At 43.1% G+C, this 17,943-nt stretch overlaps 1 protein-coding gene across 4 annotated transcripts; it reads left to right on the forward strand.

The window, feature by feature from the left end:
- Window positions 1-510: 510 nt before the first annotated feature.
- On the forward strand, window positions 511-17,880 carry rufy3 (RUN and FYVE domain containing 3). Of its 4 annotated transcripts, none has more exons than XM_030723477.1 (18): window positions 511-1,078; window positions 8,242-8,415; window positions 8,522-8,639; window positions 8,786-8,887; window positions 9,824-9,947; window positions 10,740-10,804; window positions 12,187-12,252; window positions 12,333-12,402; window positions 12,506-12,595; window positions 12,707-12,790; window positions 13,078-13,245; window positions 13,670-13,767; window positions 14,758-14,877; window positions 15,067-15,190; window positions 15,281-15,360; window positions 15,443-15,470; window positions 15,571-15,648; window positions 16,334-17,880. In XM_030723477.1, the coding sequence occupies exons 1-18, from the start codon at window positions 826-828 to the stop codon at window positions 16,475-16,477; spliced, it is 1,986 nt and encodes a 661-aa protein (XP_030579337.1). In that variant the 5' UTR covers window positions 511-825; the 3' UTR covers window positions 16,478-17,880. The 4 variants fall into 4 exon arrangements, with proteins under 4 accessions (XP_030579337.1, XP_030579339.1, XP_030579338.1 ...); XM_030723478.1 differs by lacking the exon at window positions 511-1,078 and adding an exon at window positions 5,075-5,712; XM_030723479.1 differs by lacking the exons at window positions 14,758-14,877; window positions 15,067-15,190; window positions 15,281-15,360; ... (1 more) ...; window positions 15,571-15,648; window positions 16,334-17,880 and adding an exon at window positions 13,924-14,582 and having other exon boundaries at window positions 512-1,078.
- Window positions 17,881-17,943: the final 63 nt, after the last annotated feature.

Here is a 17,943-nt window from a genome sequence, read left to right on the forward strand (position 1 = left end):
GTTGGGCTTTTTGTTTGTTTGTTTTGGCTCAGAAAAACAGGGTAGTGTATAAAGTGTAAAAATTTCCAAAGAGTAAAAACATTTCTCGCCTTTTAAGAAAAGATGAAAAATACAAAATGTATGCAAACATTTTTCCTTTGTGATTTATGGCTTTTATCTTATAAGTTAAAATACTGCTTAAAATATATAACTTAATTTAAACCACTGTATTGCTCTTTGTAACAACTTCGAGCTAGAATCCAGGTTTTCTTCATTTTGGGGCTTTTAGCTGGCACGCGGATGTTGGCTAAATCCTTTGTTTGTGGGGGAAAAAATGAAAGGTTACTTTTTAACTTTTCTTATAAACCGCACTATTTATACACCTAAATGCTTTAAGTGTCTATTTTTAATACACTAATATAAAAATAGCGCAGAAAAGGTAAAAAAAAAAAAAAAGAAAGAAAGAAAGAAAAGCTCCTTTTGACATGTGTCGCAATGAATCATGGGAAAAATAGGGCTCCGTTCTCAGCCGTGCGTCTGCGCCTGCTGTCTAACCTTCCCTCGTGTATCGGCTCTGACATGTGACGGGTTGCTGATCCAGCGCCGAAACTCTCGCGAAATTGGCAACAAATCTGATCAAAATGCTGAGACCTCGTTATTTCCGGGTCACGGGGAGGTTATGGGCGACAGGACGAAAGGCGGAGTGATTACTAGAGAGGTTTGGCTGTAAAGTGACTCACTATCCAGTCGGTGCTAATCGCCGCTTACCGCAGCTAACTAGCTGATACTGCCCGACAGCCCCCCTCCCTCCCCCGGTCACATGAAACATATTTGACCGGAGGGAGGATGGCGGAGCGGGATGTACCGCCGGGAGATCTTCCTCTGCAGGCATCTTCAGAAAGTTCCGGGAGACGAAACTCCTCCGATGAAAACGGACACGCCGACAGCCCGGACGAAACTCTGTCCCCGACCTCGGTGATCTACTTCAGGGAGGCTTTAAACTCGACCAACCTGCGGTTCGCAAAGGCTGGATCGCTGCCGCCCGCTCCGCTCCGGCAGTATGACTTCCAGATTGAAAGAATCGAGTCGAGGCGAAGAAGTAAGTACTGACCGACTTCAGTAAGTACACCTTTCCCCTCCGGCTAACATTAGCTTCCTGATTTACTGAGAATACCAATTGTAGCCCGGCGGTTTACGGTGCTAGCATCGTTGCTAACTTTCCAGCGTCCGTAAACAAACAGCTCGGAGCCGCATGAAGTGGCAGCAGCTGAAGCTGCGGAGGTAACAGGTCACATCACATGATGGCTGACTTCAGCCTCAAATTAATGTTTTCTGCCGTGTGTTCTTCTGTGTTGTATCTCGGCTGATATGTGAACGTGTGTCATGTGTTTTGACAGTCTTGGTTGACCTGCCTTACAGCGCTGCGGCTGCGCCTGTTGTTGTTGTTCATGTTGTTGTTGTTGTTGTTGTACAGATTTATCACCTGATTGGGGCTGCAGTTCAAAAAATGACCGCCTGCCCCCCTTTCCTAACTACCTGAAGGTGAAGGAGGATTCATGAGGATACTTTAGGGAAACTAGAACAGCCCAAACCAGGCTGCTTAATAACGGGACGGTGGCTGCTGTGTACGTGGGTCTGTTGTGTTAAAACTACACTTCAAGGATGGACTATAAATAGCTCATCGTTGATAGTTCACCTCATGTGTTTGTGGCGGGTTTCATTTAGTTAATACACAAGGTTGGAATTAAAAAAAAAAGACAGAAATAGATAAAAAAATATCTGCCACTATGAGATGAATAATTTATTCTGTCCACACATTTTCTCTCTTCCTGTGGGGTCTGTCCACACATGGACAAAACTCCTCCGCTGGCTCCTGGCTCTGAGCCTTTTCTGAATAACAGAGCCAGGACACCTTTTGGAGGAAGCTCATGTCCGCTGCTTGTATCCACAGTCTCAGTCTTTCAGTCACATCAACCGGTAAACTGATAGCTTCATTTTAACACTCAGATCCACAGCAGTGTAGATGCTGCACCAGGCTGTCTTTCAGGCTGCTGCTTTGTTCTTCACTCACTCGTGACCCTGACATATTTGATCTCCTCCACTTAAAGTTGCATCTCATCCCTAACCCAAGGTGGGCGCTCCACCCCTTTCAGCCTGGGGACCGTGGAGAAAGTTCACGGTCCAGTGTACCTCTCTCTAAGAGGCTTCTTTTTAGAACTGAAGAGGTGAAACATCTTCAAAAACTTAAAGAAGTCCAGTTGCCTTTTTCATCAAGCCCTTAAGATGAAATGATGTTTACCACCTGTCAGTCATGTTGATCATTTGCTGCAGTGCGCTGTGATGAGCTGTGGGATGGCGTTATCTACTTTCATATAGGATGGTCCAGCGTCTCCTCTGTTAAAGAAGGTAATAAAGGAAGCATTCAAACATCTTTCCTTGCTATTAAGAGGTTTTGACCTGCTCTTAGAAGTAGGGGATATAATTATCACTCTTATCGCGGCTGCAGATACTTCAGGGTCGCTTTATTCGGTTAGAAACCTTCCTAAGAAATGGAGTCTTTACTGTAGGCTTGGTCATGACAGAGTTAACCACGGCGTTATCGAAACGGATGCTCGTTTGCTTTCACATCTTCATTCTCCTTCAGCACACCAGGCCTTTTACTACAAGTTAAATGAAAAACAACACAGTCCTTAAAAAAAAAAGTAAAGAGGAGTGGTAGGTTTAAATAAAAAAAGAAATTAGTTTGAAACAGCAGCATAAAGTGTTTTGGTTAGCATGTTGGGAGATTCTGTTTAATGTTGTTATCCATTTGAGAGTAGGGCTGCAACGATTAGTCGACAATAATCGACAATAAAAATAGTTGACGACGAATTTAATTGTCGATAATAGTCGTTTATTATTACTGGTGATTTTTTTTTTAACGTAGTGAGACATCTTCCTGTCTGTCTATCTCTGGCGAGCTTCACACATGCGCAATCCGGTTGTTAAGTGATGACGTAGAACTCCAGTTGCGGGTCCAAACTGTCACGTGATCAATTTTCCGCAATGCTGTGTCCCTGGTTGTTTTAACTCGAAAAAAACACACTCAGCTGTGTATGTTACAATCATCTTTAATAGTGAACAGTCATTGGTTATACCGTTGCTGTTTATTTAGAAGCATTTGGACCCAGAAATGATGTCCGACTTAAAGACCGGATAGCATTCAGCGGCACGTTTAGTGATGGGATACTGGTGAAACTGTGCCAACTTTGTTTTACAGGGACGAAAAAGTACTATATACTTTTTTTTAATGGTTGGAAAAATGGACCGTTAAAGTTATATCATTAGCAAACCTGATTAAAAGTTTTGAATTAAGTATGTGTTACTACCACATTTTAAATAACCTTATGCAGGGCTTTCAGGCGCATTTTCCACCTACTCCACCGCTCTGCGCCCTCTACTTTTTAATTTTTCTAAAAAAAAAATTTTGTGCTGTCCACCTTCTCCGTATCCAGCGCCACGTGGACGCACGTGACTATATTTACGTTCTTTCAATCTGAGCCATTTGATTAATTCACGACTGCCATGTGACTATTCATATCGTCTGCTGCCGTCATGGCTTCGGTCTCGGCGCCTGGTACTTTGACATGCCCCCCCCAGCTACTCCAAAACAATTTGAAAGCCCTGCTTATGCAAAATGTAAAAGCTGATAGCTAAATAAGTGTCATTTCATAATTATGTGATACATAATCCGATTAGTCGACTAATTGTTTCAATAGTCGATGACTAATCGATTATCAAAATAGTCGTTAGTTGCAGCCCTGTTTGAGAGGAAGCTTCGAAAACCTTGAAGAAAATCTTTAATTTGAAAGAAAGTTTGACACAGAGCCTGTGTTCAGTCATTTATTTGAAAAGATAAAACTGACTGATATGTATGATTTTAATATGTAACAGCCGTGAAGCAGCTGATGAGTGTGTGCTAATGAAAATATTTACACCAAAACTATTTACAATAGAACAAATGTTGGATATGGAAAGATTGATATTTTCTTAAAAACAAAAAACACAGACAGTATAAGAGGTGGGCATAGCTGCAGTGATGTCACCCATTGGGTTTTAGTCGTTTTTATAGCTTGGATCATTTTTTTTTGACCACATTTTGAAAAGCGGAGGCAGTGATAAGTTATCAGACCAGTCGGTCCACACTGGAAGCAATTCACAGCAACGTGGTGACCAGAGACCACAGAAAGTTAAAACTGCATGTTTTGCCAAGTGAGCCTGTGGGGACTGACTCACTTTTACCTCCATGTTGACTTGAATTTCTTTTTTTTCTACTGTGTTTTGAGCACATGGGAATCACAGTCTCAAAGATTCAGTCCAGAAAAACACAAAAACACAAGCAGAAAAACCTTCAGCAGAAATAACCGTTACTATTTAATGTCTGTTGGAAGGTTTACAGTTGGAGTGCACATAAACGGTGGTAAAGGCAGACTGTGTCAGGTAATATTTTGTGGCAAACCTGTGTAGTAAACAGGCACCACCAAACCCCCCCCGGGGATTAAAAGCTTTTAGTCGACTTTTAAGTTGAATAAGCAAAATAATTGAATGAAAGCTCCAAATTTTGCCGCCTTTCTGATTTCCACTCACGTTGATTTAATGTTCATCTCTGAGTGTGGGTTCTTTCTCAGTTAGATGTGTCAAATGTTTATTCTTCTTGTAGTATTCTTGAAGTGATGCTGATGGTATCGGTATCAGTATCTGATTATCTGATTGTCGGTATCCAGCCGGACTGTGAAGGTGTTAGGCCTGGGGAAGCTGTACCTCTGACCCCTGGGACCTTTGGCCCTATTACCCTTCGTGTTCACTGCTGCTGATGTTTTTCTGCTGCAGCCAGCTCAATAATTTCATTGTCAAATGACAGGCCTGTGTTTCAGACCACAGGAGGGGGGGAGGGGGTACTGTTGATGCTTTAGAGACACGCTGCTGCATCATTAGCCTTGGTTGGTTACTCCGGGGACCCCCCTCCTCCTCCCCCATTTATTTTATTTTTTTACGCATGCACCATCTGCTCACGTGACGATGTGTTGCTGTACCCAGCACTGCTGTCAGCCATCTTGGTCAACACCCACCCAGAGCATTCACTGCGGTGCACGGGCAGTCCAATCACAGAGAACTGGTGCTAAGCTGACCGGAGGAGGGCTGTGATTTTTCAGCACGGTGCTCTCTGTTGCATTTTAAATCCCCAGTCGGCACAAAGGGGGATGACGAGAGGCTGAAGAGGAGGAGGTGGAGGAGTAGAAGGCACAGACAGCTGCATATTTCACCCAGTTGTAGCAAGGAGGAGAGGAGGATGCATGCATAAAGAGGAGGAGCACCCTTTCTAACACCTGCTGAAGGCTGCTGTGGGCCTTTCCTGTCGTGTCCTTTTTGTTTCCTTCTCTGATTCTCTTTTCATCCTTCATCCTCTTTTTGGCCTTCCCTGGCTGTTGGAACAAAAGCTCCTGCGTCTTTTTTTTTAAAACCCCCCCCTTTCCCCTTCGGTGGTGTTAGTCTTGCCTCGCACAAGCTGAGTCATCATGTCTGATCTGACGCCTCAGAGCGAAACCCCGACTCCCACCACAGACAAGATCACCCAGGCTGCCAGGGAGACCATTTATCTGTGCAACTTTCGTGTCTCTGTCGACGGCGAGTGGCTGTGCCTCCGCGAGCTCAACGACATCTCGCTCACGCCAGACCCCGAGCCGGTCCATGAAGGTAATGTGACAGATGAGCTCAGTGTTTTGAGGAAGTGCTCGTGTGGCATCTGCTAGGGCGTGGTGGTGTACATCATGGACACCAGAAGCTACATGTTTCACCTGGTGAACTGTGTGAGCTGTGTCATGGGGGGTTTGATTTCACTGAGGGTTACGCAGCAGGATGACGCCACTTGTAAATAAGCTGGGGGGAGGGGGGGCAACAAAAAAGCCAGGAAGTGCCGGTCCTGCTGGGAGGATTCAAGTATATGTAGCTGTTGTTCCTAAGCTTAAAAAACGTCACCCTGAAAAAACCGTGTTTGTGTGTCGATGATTTACTTTTGTTTTTCTCCCACTGATGAAGCAGGATGCAACTGAATGCAGCCAATTAGATTGAGCAGCGATCACAACCCTTGCTGTAAGCAGATATCTGTAACTGTGTGCTCTGTTTTTGTGGTTCTTAAACCTGCCACACCTACTGAGCACCGAGCAGCCCGACTGGCAGGCCCTCGTAGGCAGTTCAGCTGGCAAATGAAACACTGCAGCGTTCAGCCTACACCGCTGAAGAGTCCTCTTTAATGACATTACAGAAGCCCATTAACAGACAACAGAGGCATCTGCTCTTGTTTTTAGTTTGCTCATCAATATTTAAGTTATCTCTCCTTTTCACTCACTTTGCACAGAAATTGTTACATTTTCTTGTTATTTTTGACACTCTGATGAACACAAGTTTGTTTTATTTGAGTAAAACTGATTGAAAAATAATTGTATTATCACATTGGTGGGTAAAACCTTTTGGGGAGAGCTCCCAAAATGCTCTATGAATGGAAAAATCCTCCTAATTTATTTTAATGTACATGCAGTTTACCCACATGACCTAATTAAACAAGCTGGGTAATCCTTACCACCACCTGCAGCGGAGCATTTTTCCAACAGCCCACATGCATATAATGCTTTTATTGTATAACAACTTTTTTATAATAGTTTTATTATGACTTCAACTGCTGTAACAAAAGAATACCAAAAATAGGATAAATAAAATATTTCTTATTCTTCTTATTAATTTCTGCCATAGACTCTATGGCTGTAGCCACTGTGACATCACATATTGATTGATGAGGTCCTGCTGTGTGTTTTCACCACCGATCTTAGTGTGTTTTTAAAGACTGGAGGTGATAAATGAGGGGTGGTTCTGAAACCGAGGGTCACTGCACACTCATAGGATTGTAACTTATCACACAGTAAAGCTTTTACTCTGCTTTATGTGCCTTTTTGACTCTAATTGCACCATAATTTACAAAATAACTTCATGCACTATTCAGGAAGACCTGACCTGAGTGACTGAGCCCATATGTTTATCAGATGAAGGAAATCTAAAGGTTATTATCCCAGTTTTCTATACAACTGAAGGTCTTGTAAGAACTGCAGGAGTCGCCCCCTGCTGGCTACATTAGGAAGAATGCTGCTTTAATGCACTTAAGCACTGGCTTCACTTTTCACAGCTGAATGAAGCTACGGATGTATAGTTTCCACCAAAAATGTTATAAACGATGGGCACACCCACAGTGCCACCACCCACTGGTTTAAAACTCTGAATTCTGAAGTTTCAGTGTTAGCATTTTGGCCACTGCTGTGTTATTTCTTCTATGGTTGGTATCACACAGGAAGTTATAATTTTAGTCTGATAATCCATTAAAATGGTCCAAAAAGCACCAACAGCAAAAACACAGTTAAAAAGTCCAGTTTAATGACTCGAAGTTGTGGATGAAGGCTGTAGCAGCTACAATAATAATAATACTTGTGCACTTTATTGTGAATATTTAATATATTTGTCTGGCATGTAATTTTGCAGTTCCTTTTTTGTCTGCACAACATAAAGGATTTCACTTCTGTCGGCATCTTTCCTGTTTGACTGAGCGGGACAGGAAGTCCTCGTTAATCGGCTCAGTTTCTCGTTGTTTAGTTGTTTTCCAGATTTCTGGTTTGAGGAGAGCTTTTCTATTTTTCTCTCAGCTATTAATATGATAATACTGATTTATACCATTTTATGCCAAATTTCTTTGCTGCTTTCTGTTTACATGTCATTAGAGAATAAGATGCTGCATTGTGTAACTGTATTAATAATGTAAATAAATCTGCCTAAAAGGCCACAGACCTCCTCCACTAAAAGCCTCTGAGTGTTTAACGCTGACATAAATAATGAATCAGAATCAGACATACAGAACGAGTGGACTGCATTAAATTTGTTGCATTCTCTTAATTGAACCAATTTCTCTTTCAAAGCTGTTTTATGCTTTATAATAAGTGTATAAAATGTTTTGATGTACAGTGATTTTCATAGGGAGGACCTGCACTCTCCTTTTATCTACTCATAAAGCTGGTTGAGGAGTCCAAACATCATTTTTATTTCTAAAAGCTCGAGTTTTTGTTGTCTTGTTGTGTAGTCATGATTCTAACTTCCTGGAAATAAAGAGCTGACTCAGTCCCGCTGTGGTCAGTGCTGTGAGAACTATTAAAGACCATTCCCTCTTTCTTTTCCTTCCTCTTTTAGATCCCAAGGATCCCATCGCGATCGAAAGGCTTAACTTGATGAACATGGCCAAACTGAGCATCAAGGGCCTGATCGAGTCTGCGCTCAACCTCGGACGCACGCTCGACTCCGACTATGCACCCCTCCAGCAGTTCTTTGTCGTGATGGAGCACTGCATGAAGCACGGGTTGAAAAGTAAAGACCACATTTATATCGTCTCCCAAAACTCTTTAGAGTTTGAGAGGAAAACATGAGATTGAGACCTCTGTCATTCTGTCTGTCATTGTCTGTTACTCGTCAGCTAAGAAGACCTTCCTGGGGCAGAACAAGTCTTTCTGGGGGCCGCTGGAGTTGGTGGAGAAGCTGACGCCTGAGGCAGGCGAGATCACTGCCAGCGTAAAAGACCTGCCTGGCCTCAAGTGAGTTTGTTTAAAATGTTCTCCTTAGATTTTAACGATGTTATTTGAGCTTTAAACAGTGCCAAAACTGCCTGGAGGTTTTGGACGGGTTGTTAGGAGCTGTAAGTGTATGCACATCTCACAACTCCTCCCATGTTTGATGCCAGAACTCCTCTGGGAAGAGGGCGCGCCTGGTTACGACTGGCCCTGATGCAGAAGAAGCTCTCAGACTACATGAAGACCATCATCAACAGAAAGGACCTGCTCAGGTGGGTTTGAAGCTTAATATTCGCTGAGGGCAAAGACTCTATATCAAAAGGTGAACATGATGTACCTGCTAACTACATAATACTACAAAATTCAGCCACAGATGTCTTGTATGGGTTGTAAGTACGATTACCTGTATAACATGTTGTATTATTTGTCAGGTAATTGCATTAAATTTCACAAGAAGGGGAAAAAACACCACAAACATGATGGAAAGGTTCAGTTCATTGACTTGGCTTAGTGGATGTGAAGGTGAGCAGGCAGCTTAGTCTTCATTCACCTGAAAGTTAAAGCAGCCACGCCCCTGATGACGCACACACGGTTGCTTAAAACCGTCATCGCCCGATCAAAACTGCTCGCGGTAAAACTGAAACGCATGTTGAGGTCCAGGCGAACCAACTGTTACAACAGAGAGAAGTATTAACCAGGTTATTGCAGGCGGCCACACGTTGTTCACTGCATGTCTGACATCGACATCTTTAATTTGAATTTAACTGATTTTTATTCCTAAACGAGTGAAGTGACCCTGAAATATCTGCAGCCATGATAGGAGCTGGTCAGATTCTCTGAAGAAGGGCGCTTCACTGTTTCCTTTATATTATCTCCGTTAGCAGAGGACACACTGGAGCATCCTTTACGAAAGAAAACGATGTCCCACCATTCATACCAGCACGCCCTGTGACCACCATTAAAAACACTCAGTGTGACTGACAGGTTTCATTTTTTATAAGCTCTCTAAGTCTAGATTGTGAGCTATATTAATTGATCAAAGTGAGTTTACGATTTGCTGCTGTTCAGTTTGTATCAGTGATGTCTGTTGTCGTACTTACCTGACCTCAGTTTTGGAGCCTGCCTCAAGAGGCCATTGGCGGAACTGCAGGCACACACCTGAAAACCTGCTGCCTGATCTCATGGCGCTCTCTGTCTCCTCTCTGTAGTGAATTTTATGAGCCAAACGCGCTGATGATGGAGGAGGAAGGTGCCGTCATTGCCGGGCTGCTTGTTGGACTAAATGTCATCGATGCCAATCTGTGTATGAAGGGAGAGGACTTGGACTCGCAGGTTAGTCTGCTTTCAGCTTCACCTCTGACACCACTGAGCTTCTCAAACTAAATAAAAGACCCGACTCCTTCAGGAGGTGAGGGAGAGGAAAATCACGCTCCCCGGTGTAAACTCAGTGCTGTGGCATTATTTTCTGATCTGTGTGAGCAGAAAGAAGGCCGTATGGAACAAGGATGTAAACTCGATTTCACTGAGTTTCACTGGCTTTAATCAAAAACCTAAAAATATCCTGGATGAATGCAGATTAGCTCTTTGCTGCCTTACAGCCAACAGCCTGCTTCAGGAAGGCTGAATCTGACAACTGCAGGTAGCATGGAGCATAACAACCAGATGTGAAAGCAAAATAATTGTAATCTTTAAATGTTATGAGTGTTGACATTTTGTCATTAAGATTTAATAAACCAGAGGCCATTTATGTTGGCAAAGGAGGCAACGATATTGGGCTGCCTTTGTGCCTGTGCAGGTGTATTTGAACAATCACCAATGAGTAGTTACTGTTCTGTTATTAGTTCACATTAAAATGCCAACAAAAGTCATGTTGTGCTTCATGTATGTTAAAATGGCCAGCAGTGCAGCTCCTGATTGTTCTTACTTCAGTAACTCCACAGGAAGTCGGTCACATTTGTCAGACTCTTCTTCAGCTGTCGCGTTGGGAATGAGGCCGGGAGGAAAGTTACAAAGCTAACGTGTGCCCAACTTGGTGACTCCAATAAAACAGCCTGCAGATGTTCCACACGTAGTTTGTTTGGATTGTGTGATCATTGATCTTTCCTTTTCTTATTACATCTGCAGGTCGGGGTGATCGATTTCTCCATGTACCTGAAAGACGGTGGGCACAGCAGCAAGAGTGCAGAGGGGTGAGCAACACGTCGTGATTTTTTTTAGTCCCATTAACAGTAACTCTGCAGTGGAAGAGGAGCGTCTTTGTTTCTGACTTCTGTCAGGGATTTACTGAAATAGCCACCAGAACAGACGATAGATGCTGACTGCAAAGAGTTTATTAGGTGGTTGTTGGTACATCTAACCTGAGATGGATTTAGTCAACAAGTTTTTTAGAGGACTTTAAAAAAGCCAAACTAAGTAAATTAAATCAGTGAAGCACCACATGTTGAACAGTTAAACTGAAATATTCCACAAATTGAGTCACATTATAGACATAAACACTGGATCAATGAGTATGAATTATAACTGTGAGATGTTTATAAGTTACATTTTGTGCCGTGAAACTGTCGTTTAGCCTGATCTGAACAATCGAGATGGTCAAATGTCTGTGCGTGGAGTCACGTTGAAGCGAGCTGCACAGAGGATGTTCATACGCGAGCCCTGAGCTATCAGCTGTTGTAATTACAGACAGTATAAAAGACAGAAATCACCCACTGGTTGGTGAGGTCTCAGTAAGAAGCTGCCTTCTTCTCTGTGTTTTGAAACTGGTCGGATGGATCTGACTGAGAAACCAAGAAGCGTTCCCCCGATAATCCTCCTCTCTCACTCTAACAACCATAATTTATAGAATAAAGTTTGTTTTATTCAGTATGGCCTGAAAGCTAGCAGCTGAGCCCATAAAGTCATCAGGAAGGTGTTTACTGAGCTGCAGCTCGAAGGAGCTGAGGGCCGTTTTCTCATAGACTTCTGTAACCACTGTCAGTGCCCCCTGGTGGTCATTAAAAGAACACAGGTTTATGTCACTTCTTTATACTATGGTTGCACTTCATTAAGGTAAAAGGTAAACATGTTGTTCTCCTACCTGAGTACTCTTACCTCTGTTGACTGACAGTCTTGAACTTCATTAGCATAATGTGTCCTTTTATTTGGACATGGATTGAGATGCCCAGCTGTCCAGTTCACAGCCCTCGGGCCATATTTTTCCCACGTGGGGTCTTTGTACTTAAATTGTTTTGTTTTTTTTTAAAAGGAGAAAAACTGAAAGTATTTCGATTTAATGAGCCCAAACCATCAAACGTTTTCCTCCAACCTAAACAGTTTTCAAGTACTGTTCTAGTGTCAGACGTTCTGTCACACTTGTTGAAATATGAACTTAATTTGCTTCCAGATGCAGAATGAAAGGCATCACTGCTTTCATGCTGACTTTCTCTAAAAATATAAATACATGTGTTATGTGATTCATTTGAAAAAAGTATCAAATAAACATGATTTCACATTATTGAAGAGGCTGCAGTAAATGTTAAAGAGCTGAGTGCTGTAATTAATATGTAACTACATGTTTCTCTGTGCGTTTCAGCGACGGTCAGATCACAGCGATTCTCGATCAGAAGAACTACGTGGAAGAGCTGAACAGACATTTAAGGTTTGTCAGGGTGATCAGCTCACTTCACTCTCTGTACCTTTCCGAGCTCGGCGGCTCACGGGATTTCTGTCTGTTTACAGCGCGTCGGTAAACAACCTGCAGGCCAAAGTGGACGCGCTGGAAAAGTCCAACACGAAGCTGACAGAGGAGGTCGGTCTCACAGAGTTTCCTCTTGACTGTCTTCTTTAAATCTCAGCACGGCTGCAGGGACTTTGTGTTTACCGAGCTGCTTCGTTGATTTCTGTCCCCGCAGCTCGCAGTGGCGAATAACAGGATCATCACTTTACAAGAAGATGTGGAGAGAGTAAAGGAAGAGAGCTCGTATCACCTGGAGTCCAGGAAGGTGAACGCATTTGTCATTTAAAAGAGAACTTCTTAATCTGCTCATTTATACCACAGCTGATGCAAGAATTTGGAAATTTGTAGTAAAAACAAACGTTCCTGTTTTCTTCAGGCATTACGGAGTGATTCAGCAGCAGACGGACACGCGCTGGGCGAAACACGCAAGCAGCTCAAAGAGGAAACTTTGCTTCGGCTGGTGCGTTTAGGTTCTGGATACCAGTGAGGGATTATACACTGCTGTTACAGTAACAAATGCACTTTTACAATGTGGAGAGAGAGGTTTTTATGCATTTTACAGTGACGTGATTTCACTGTAAAATGCACAGATTCCATGAGCTTTTAAACCCAAATTTCCTCGTCCTGTTCTGTCCGTTCAGCGGTGACACATTTAAGCCGTGCAGCTTAATCTTGACTTTCCCGTTTATGTTTTTCTAATTGATAAAGTCTGAGCAAGCGTGTCTTGTGGTTCTGACTTGTGTGCAGGATGTGGAGAAGGAGCTAGAGGTCCAGATTGGGATGAAGCAGGAGATGGAGCTGTCCATGAAGATGCTGGAGAAAGACATCTGTGAGAAGCAGGACGCTCTGGTGGAGCTCAGACAGCAGGTGGAAGACCTTCGTGCCATCAACCAACAGCTCATCCACAAGTCACAGGTGAGGCGGCACTTCTGATACTTAACTGAGCATAAAAGCTTTAAAAGGTCTGCGTCCTCACTTTTCTCTCAGGGTTTTACTGCAGATTAAAGGTGCGCAGATGCTCTTTCTACACTTTTGCTCCAAAAATATAGAGCTTGTCTTTTCTTGGTTTGGCTATCTAACATCCTGTCAGCATTAATTTATCAACTAGGGGGGGTCACAGTTGTCAAATATCCATCCATCCGTCCTCTGACCCCTATCCTGGTCACAAGTGCAGTAGTCTAAGCAGAGATGCCCAGATTCCCAAACCTCCTCCTCCTCCTGCTCTTCCCTGTAGAAGAGCTGTAGGAGGATTAGAGCCCTAAGATATTTATTTTTCCCACACATCTGTGTGTATATGGAGGAAAGACATCAGCTGAATGACTCGGATCATCTTCCGCAGAGTACCGATGCCGGCTCAAAACAGAAGAGCGAAGTCATCGGTCGCCTGGAGGACAAAATAAACCAGATGTCAGGGACCATAAAACAGCTGGAGACCAGGTGAGTGTCGTTTAATACAGCAGGATATGATGTGTTTACAGTGGAGATGGCTTATATTCATGGACACACTTTCTCTCTCTTCACTTCCTTTTTCATTATTTTTCTCCATCATTTGTTCGTCTGTTGTGTTGGAAAAAAAAAAAATCTCTGAATTAGTGACAAACATTTGGTGAAGCAGGCCCGAAACCTGAACTCAGCAGCGGGGAAGCTGCTGCAGCTGCAGCAGTAGCTTCCTGCTCTCATGAGCCTCAATACAAACATACAACCCTGCCTAATATAGAAATAACCAAACTAGGATGTTATCTTTTCTGTATGATGCTCCTTTGTTGTTGAAAATAAAAACCATCTTCTTACAACCTCCTGCAGCGGCTCTCCAGCATCAGCTTTTAGTGTGGACTGAACCGATCCTTCTAGCAGCCTTTAATCCTTGTGTTTTCCGACAGATGTGCTCGCCGCATCAGATTTATACTTCAGATTTTTGTTTCTTAAAACTGCCCCGTTAATGCTTTTAGTCACACGTCTGAGAGGTCTGAGAGGAGAGGGGCCTGAAAGAGCTGATGGACTGATGATTAATGTGCCAATAAACCCATGCTGGATATTTCAGAGTTGCTGTAATGTTATTCGTCCCCAAACGTGAGGTTGTCAAATATTTTTGACCGACAGAGAGAACTGATGCCGAGGGGTTTGTTCAGGTCATCTGTCCAGCACAGAAGAAAGGAGGGGCAAATTTAATTAATAATTTTGAATTGTATGTGAACATAAAATTGGTGTCAACTGTAGTAATCATTAGGCTAATAAAACGCTAAACAAACACAGCCGGCTTCATCTTCTTTGGCTAAAGTCTCCCAGCGTCAGATTCTTCTTTTCTTCCTCAGTCGTGTTTTGTTTTTTTAAATTTTCTTTTAGTTGACATCTGTTCCCAGCCATGTTTCTCCTCATCACGTTTTTATTTTACCACGAGTTTATGTTCACCCGCTCACCCCAAACCAGATGCAAACAGGCCGAGAAGCAGAGGGACCTGGCTTTGGAGGCCAACCGGCTCTTCAAGCAGGAGTTTGGAGACAAAATCGAGAGTCTGCAGGTGGAGGCGGAGCAGCTGAGGAAGCAAAGGTACAGTTTGGCACCTCTTCCTGCTCCATTTGGAACACTGAGAAGTCCAAAAAAATAAAAGGCACACGTTCATTTCAGTGATTTGGGGCCAGAGTAGAAAACGTGATCTCTAAGCTGTGGCTGAGCTGTTAGCAGCGCTATAACTGAGCTATAAATCTTTGTTGCCTCCATATTATTTTGTTGCTTTAGGTCTAATTTGGAGCAGGAGCTGAGGAAATGTCGTGAGCGAAGGAGCGAGCATCACCTCGGTGCTTCACCGCGGCCATTCAGCGCTCCTCGGACCGACAGGAGACAAGCGGAGGACGTACCAAGAGTAAGTGTGTTCTCATGTTAGCGCCCAAGTCCGAAGAACAGCCGCCAGCTTTGCTCTTGTGTATTATGAGTGTGTGTTTTTCCCCAACAGCAACTCCCAGAAGCCCCGTCAATCAAGAAGGAGAGAGAGCAGCTACAGAGTGAAGACAAAACCAGCCTGAGCTCCAGCCTGTAGGTGGCTCACACTTTCAGAAAATAAAGTAAAATTTATGTAAAAATATTCACTTTATTATATCTCTCTTTAACTTTATAGGTCTTTGTCACATCACAAAGATGACCAGGTGAGATTTTACCTTTTGCCACTTTGATTTCCTGTCAGCATGTCGTGCAGGCGACAGTTTGTCCTCACAGCGTTCAGAGGTTTGTTTTCTTTCTCCTCAGAACGAGTCGTTCTTGGTGATCAGCGAGCCTTCGGTGTGCACCATGTGTGAGCAGGGCGACTCCCTCCTGAGGACAAAGGTACAAATTATGAAGGATCGTTGTGGACTTTAATTATCAAGAATATTTTTTTGTGTTTGAAAGTGTTTAAATAATTAAAACTTCCCAAAGCGATTAGCTTTAGTGAAGATCAATCAATCATAAGTACTTTTATTGGTAAATAGAGCAAATCTATGCAGAGTCAGTACTTATAGTGTTGACCCTTCTTCATAATTCCTTCATTGCTCTGTGGCACGCTGGAGATCAGCTTCTGGGTCAAACCCTGTGGGCTCCTCTTGTCCACTCACTTTTTAAGCACTGACCATAATAAAAAGCCCAGAGTGATGGAGCACCATGTCTGAAGCCACAGGTTCTAACAACAATAAACTCCCAAGATCTTAAAAAGCCGCACTGGACTCCTTGACGGGCCGGTTCTGGTCCTCGGGCTGCATGTTTGACACACGAGGGTGGCCTTAAAGGGGGAGGAGCTAAAATGGCTCGTTTCAGACACATGAAGAACTGCGGGGGTTTCACCAAAGCCCAGTGTGAGATGAATAAGGATCATTCTGGGCTGTGAATCATGCAAAGCTGCTCTAGTAGAACCTACAACTAAAAACATGGAGCTGGAAATGAGCAGCGCAGTTCCCCTTTCGCTGGAGAAACCCGGGAACGCGTCCCCAGCCGTGGTTTCCTTTAACGGAGGTGTTTTTCTTCTGCTTCTCTGCAGAAACAGTGTAAGAACTGCAGCGGCGTTTTCTGTGAGAGCTGCGTGTCCAAAGAGCTGCCATTACCTTCTTCCATTCTCCCAGAGACCGTCTGCACCGCCTGCTACTCACTGTTACTGCAGCAGTACGCTTCATCACCAACATGAACCCACACACACCAGAGGCATGTATAAGTAAAACTGGAGCTCTGTCTGCCATTACAGCCGTGTGTGTGTGTGTGTGTGTGTGTGTGTGCAGGTTTTCCTTACAATAAAACTGAAGACATTTATCTTCTTCTTCCGGTTCAGTGTGTGTGGGTGAATTATGCTGCTGTGGGCACTTAAGCTAAACTTGCAAAAATCACATGGCTGGATTAAAAAAAAAAAATGCCCACCTGCATCATCTCAAAGTTTAATGCACACATTTCTATCCCCAGTTTTAACAGATAAAAAAGGAAAAAATGGAATTTGATCCTCGGTGTTTCTTCTTAGATCGGGATATGAAGTCATTCACAGGGAAAATCCTGACAAACATCTTTGACCAAATACTGTCGTTAAGTGTGTCATTATTTTCTTAAAGACTGTATGTTTAAAAATATATATATATCATGTAATATATAAAAAAAAAGTTACAAATGTTTATTTCTCTCAGCTTTTTGTATTCTGGAAATTCTAAAGTAAACTGGAATGAAGACTGGAAATCCAGGAAAGACAACTTCCTAAATCAAAATAATATCACCAGAAATCCTGCTCAGCCACAACATTAAAGCCATCGCTCCAATACTGTGTAGGTCACCCCAGCACCGCTGGCCCGTCCGGTCACGGGCGTAGGACTTTTGGGTCATCTGGCGCAGAGGCGTTGGCAGCAGGAAGTACCCATAACTGCTTTCAGAGTTAAAAACTGATACCAACGTGTCTGTTTCTTAAATATGATGGTTAGAAGCTTAGCATAAATACTGGCAACAGTCCTCCTACAGGTAACAAAATCCACCTTTAAAGATCAATAATTAACATGCTATTCCGTGTTTTGGATAATCCACACAGAAACCAATGTGTGAAGTAGAGGCAGTGGTTCTCAAAGTGTGGCCCACGGCCCCCTGGTAGGCCACAAGAAGTCACAATATTGTTGGACCTGTTTTGAATCCTGAATTTGTCTCGTGTCTCATTAATAGTGGGACGGGAAACACTTTGTGACATTTCAAACTGGGTCTCTGGTTCTGTGTTTGGGGAACAGCTGCTCCACGGGAGACATTTTTGGTCTTTTGTTCCAGTCTTTATGCTAAGCTCAGCTAATGATTTTTTTTAAGTTTACAAAGCTGGCTTCTTCTTTTTTTCCTTCTGTTGTGCATTAGAAGTGGCATTAACAAAAAGGCTTAAAATCATAGTCATTTAGCATTAAGTCCCATCAGAGTCTGGTGTGGATAAACTGGATGTGTTACAGCACCTTTGAATGCTCGGCTCCGCCTGGCTGGATTGAAGTGGAGGCGTATCAGTGTGTTTATAACTAATGTTGATTAAAACTAGTTAAATGATTTTTTTTTTGGGGGGGGGTTGTGGCTGAAGATGATTAACAGGTGATTATTGACAGCTTCTTTGCTTAACAATAAATGTATGAAAATCTATGAGTGTATGCC

This window comes from Archocentrus centrarchus, unplaced genomic scaffold, assembly GCF_007364275.1.
Source record: "Archocentrus centrarchus isolate MPI-CPG fArcCen1 unplaced genomic scaffold, fArcCen1 scaffold_26_ctg1, whole genome shotgun sequence".
In the NCBI taxonomy this organism is placed as follows: domain Eukaryota; kingdom Metazoa; phylum Chordata; class Actinopteri; order Cichliformes; family Cichlidae; genus Archocentrus; species Archocentrus centrarchus.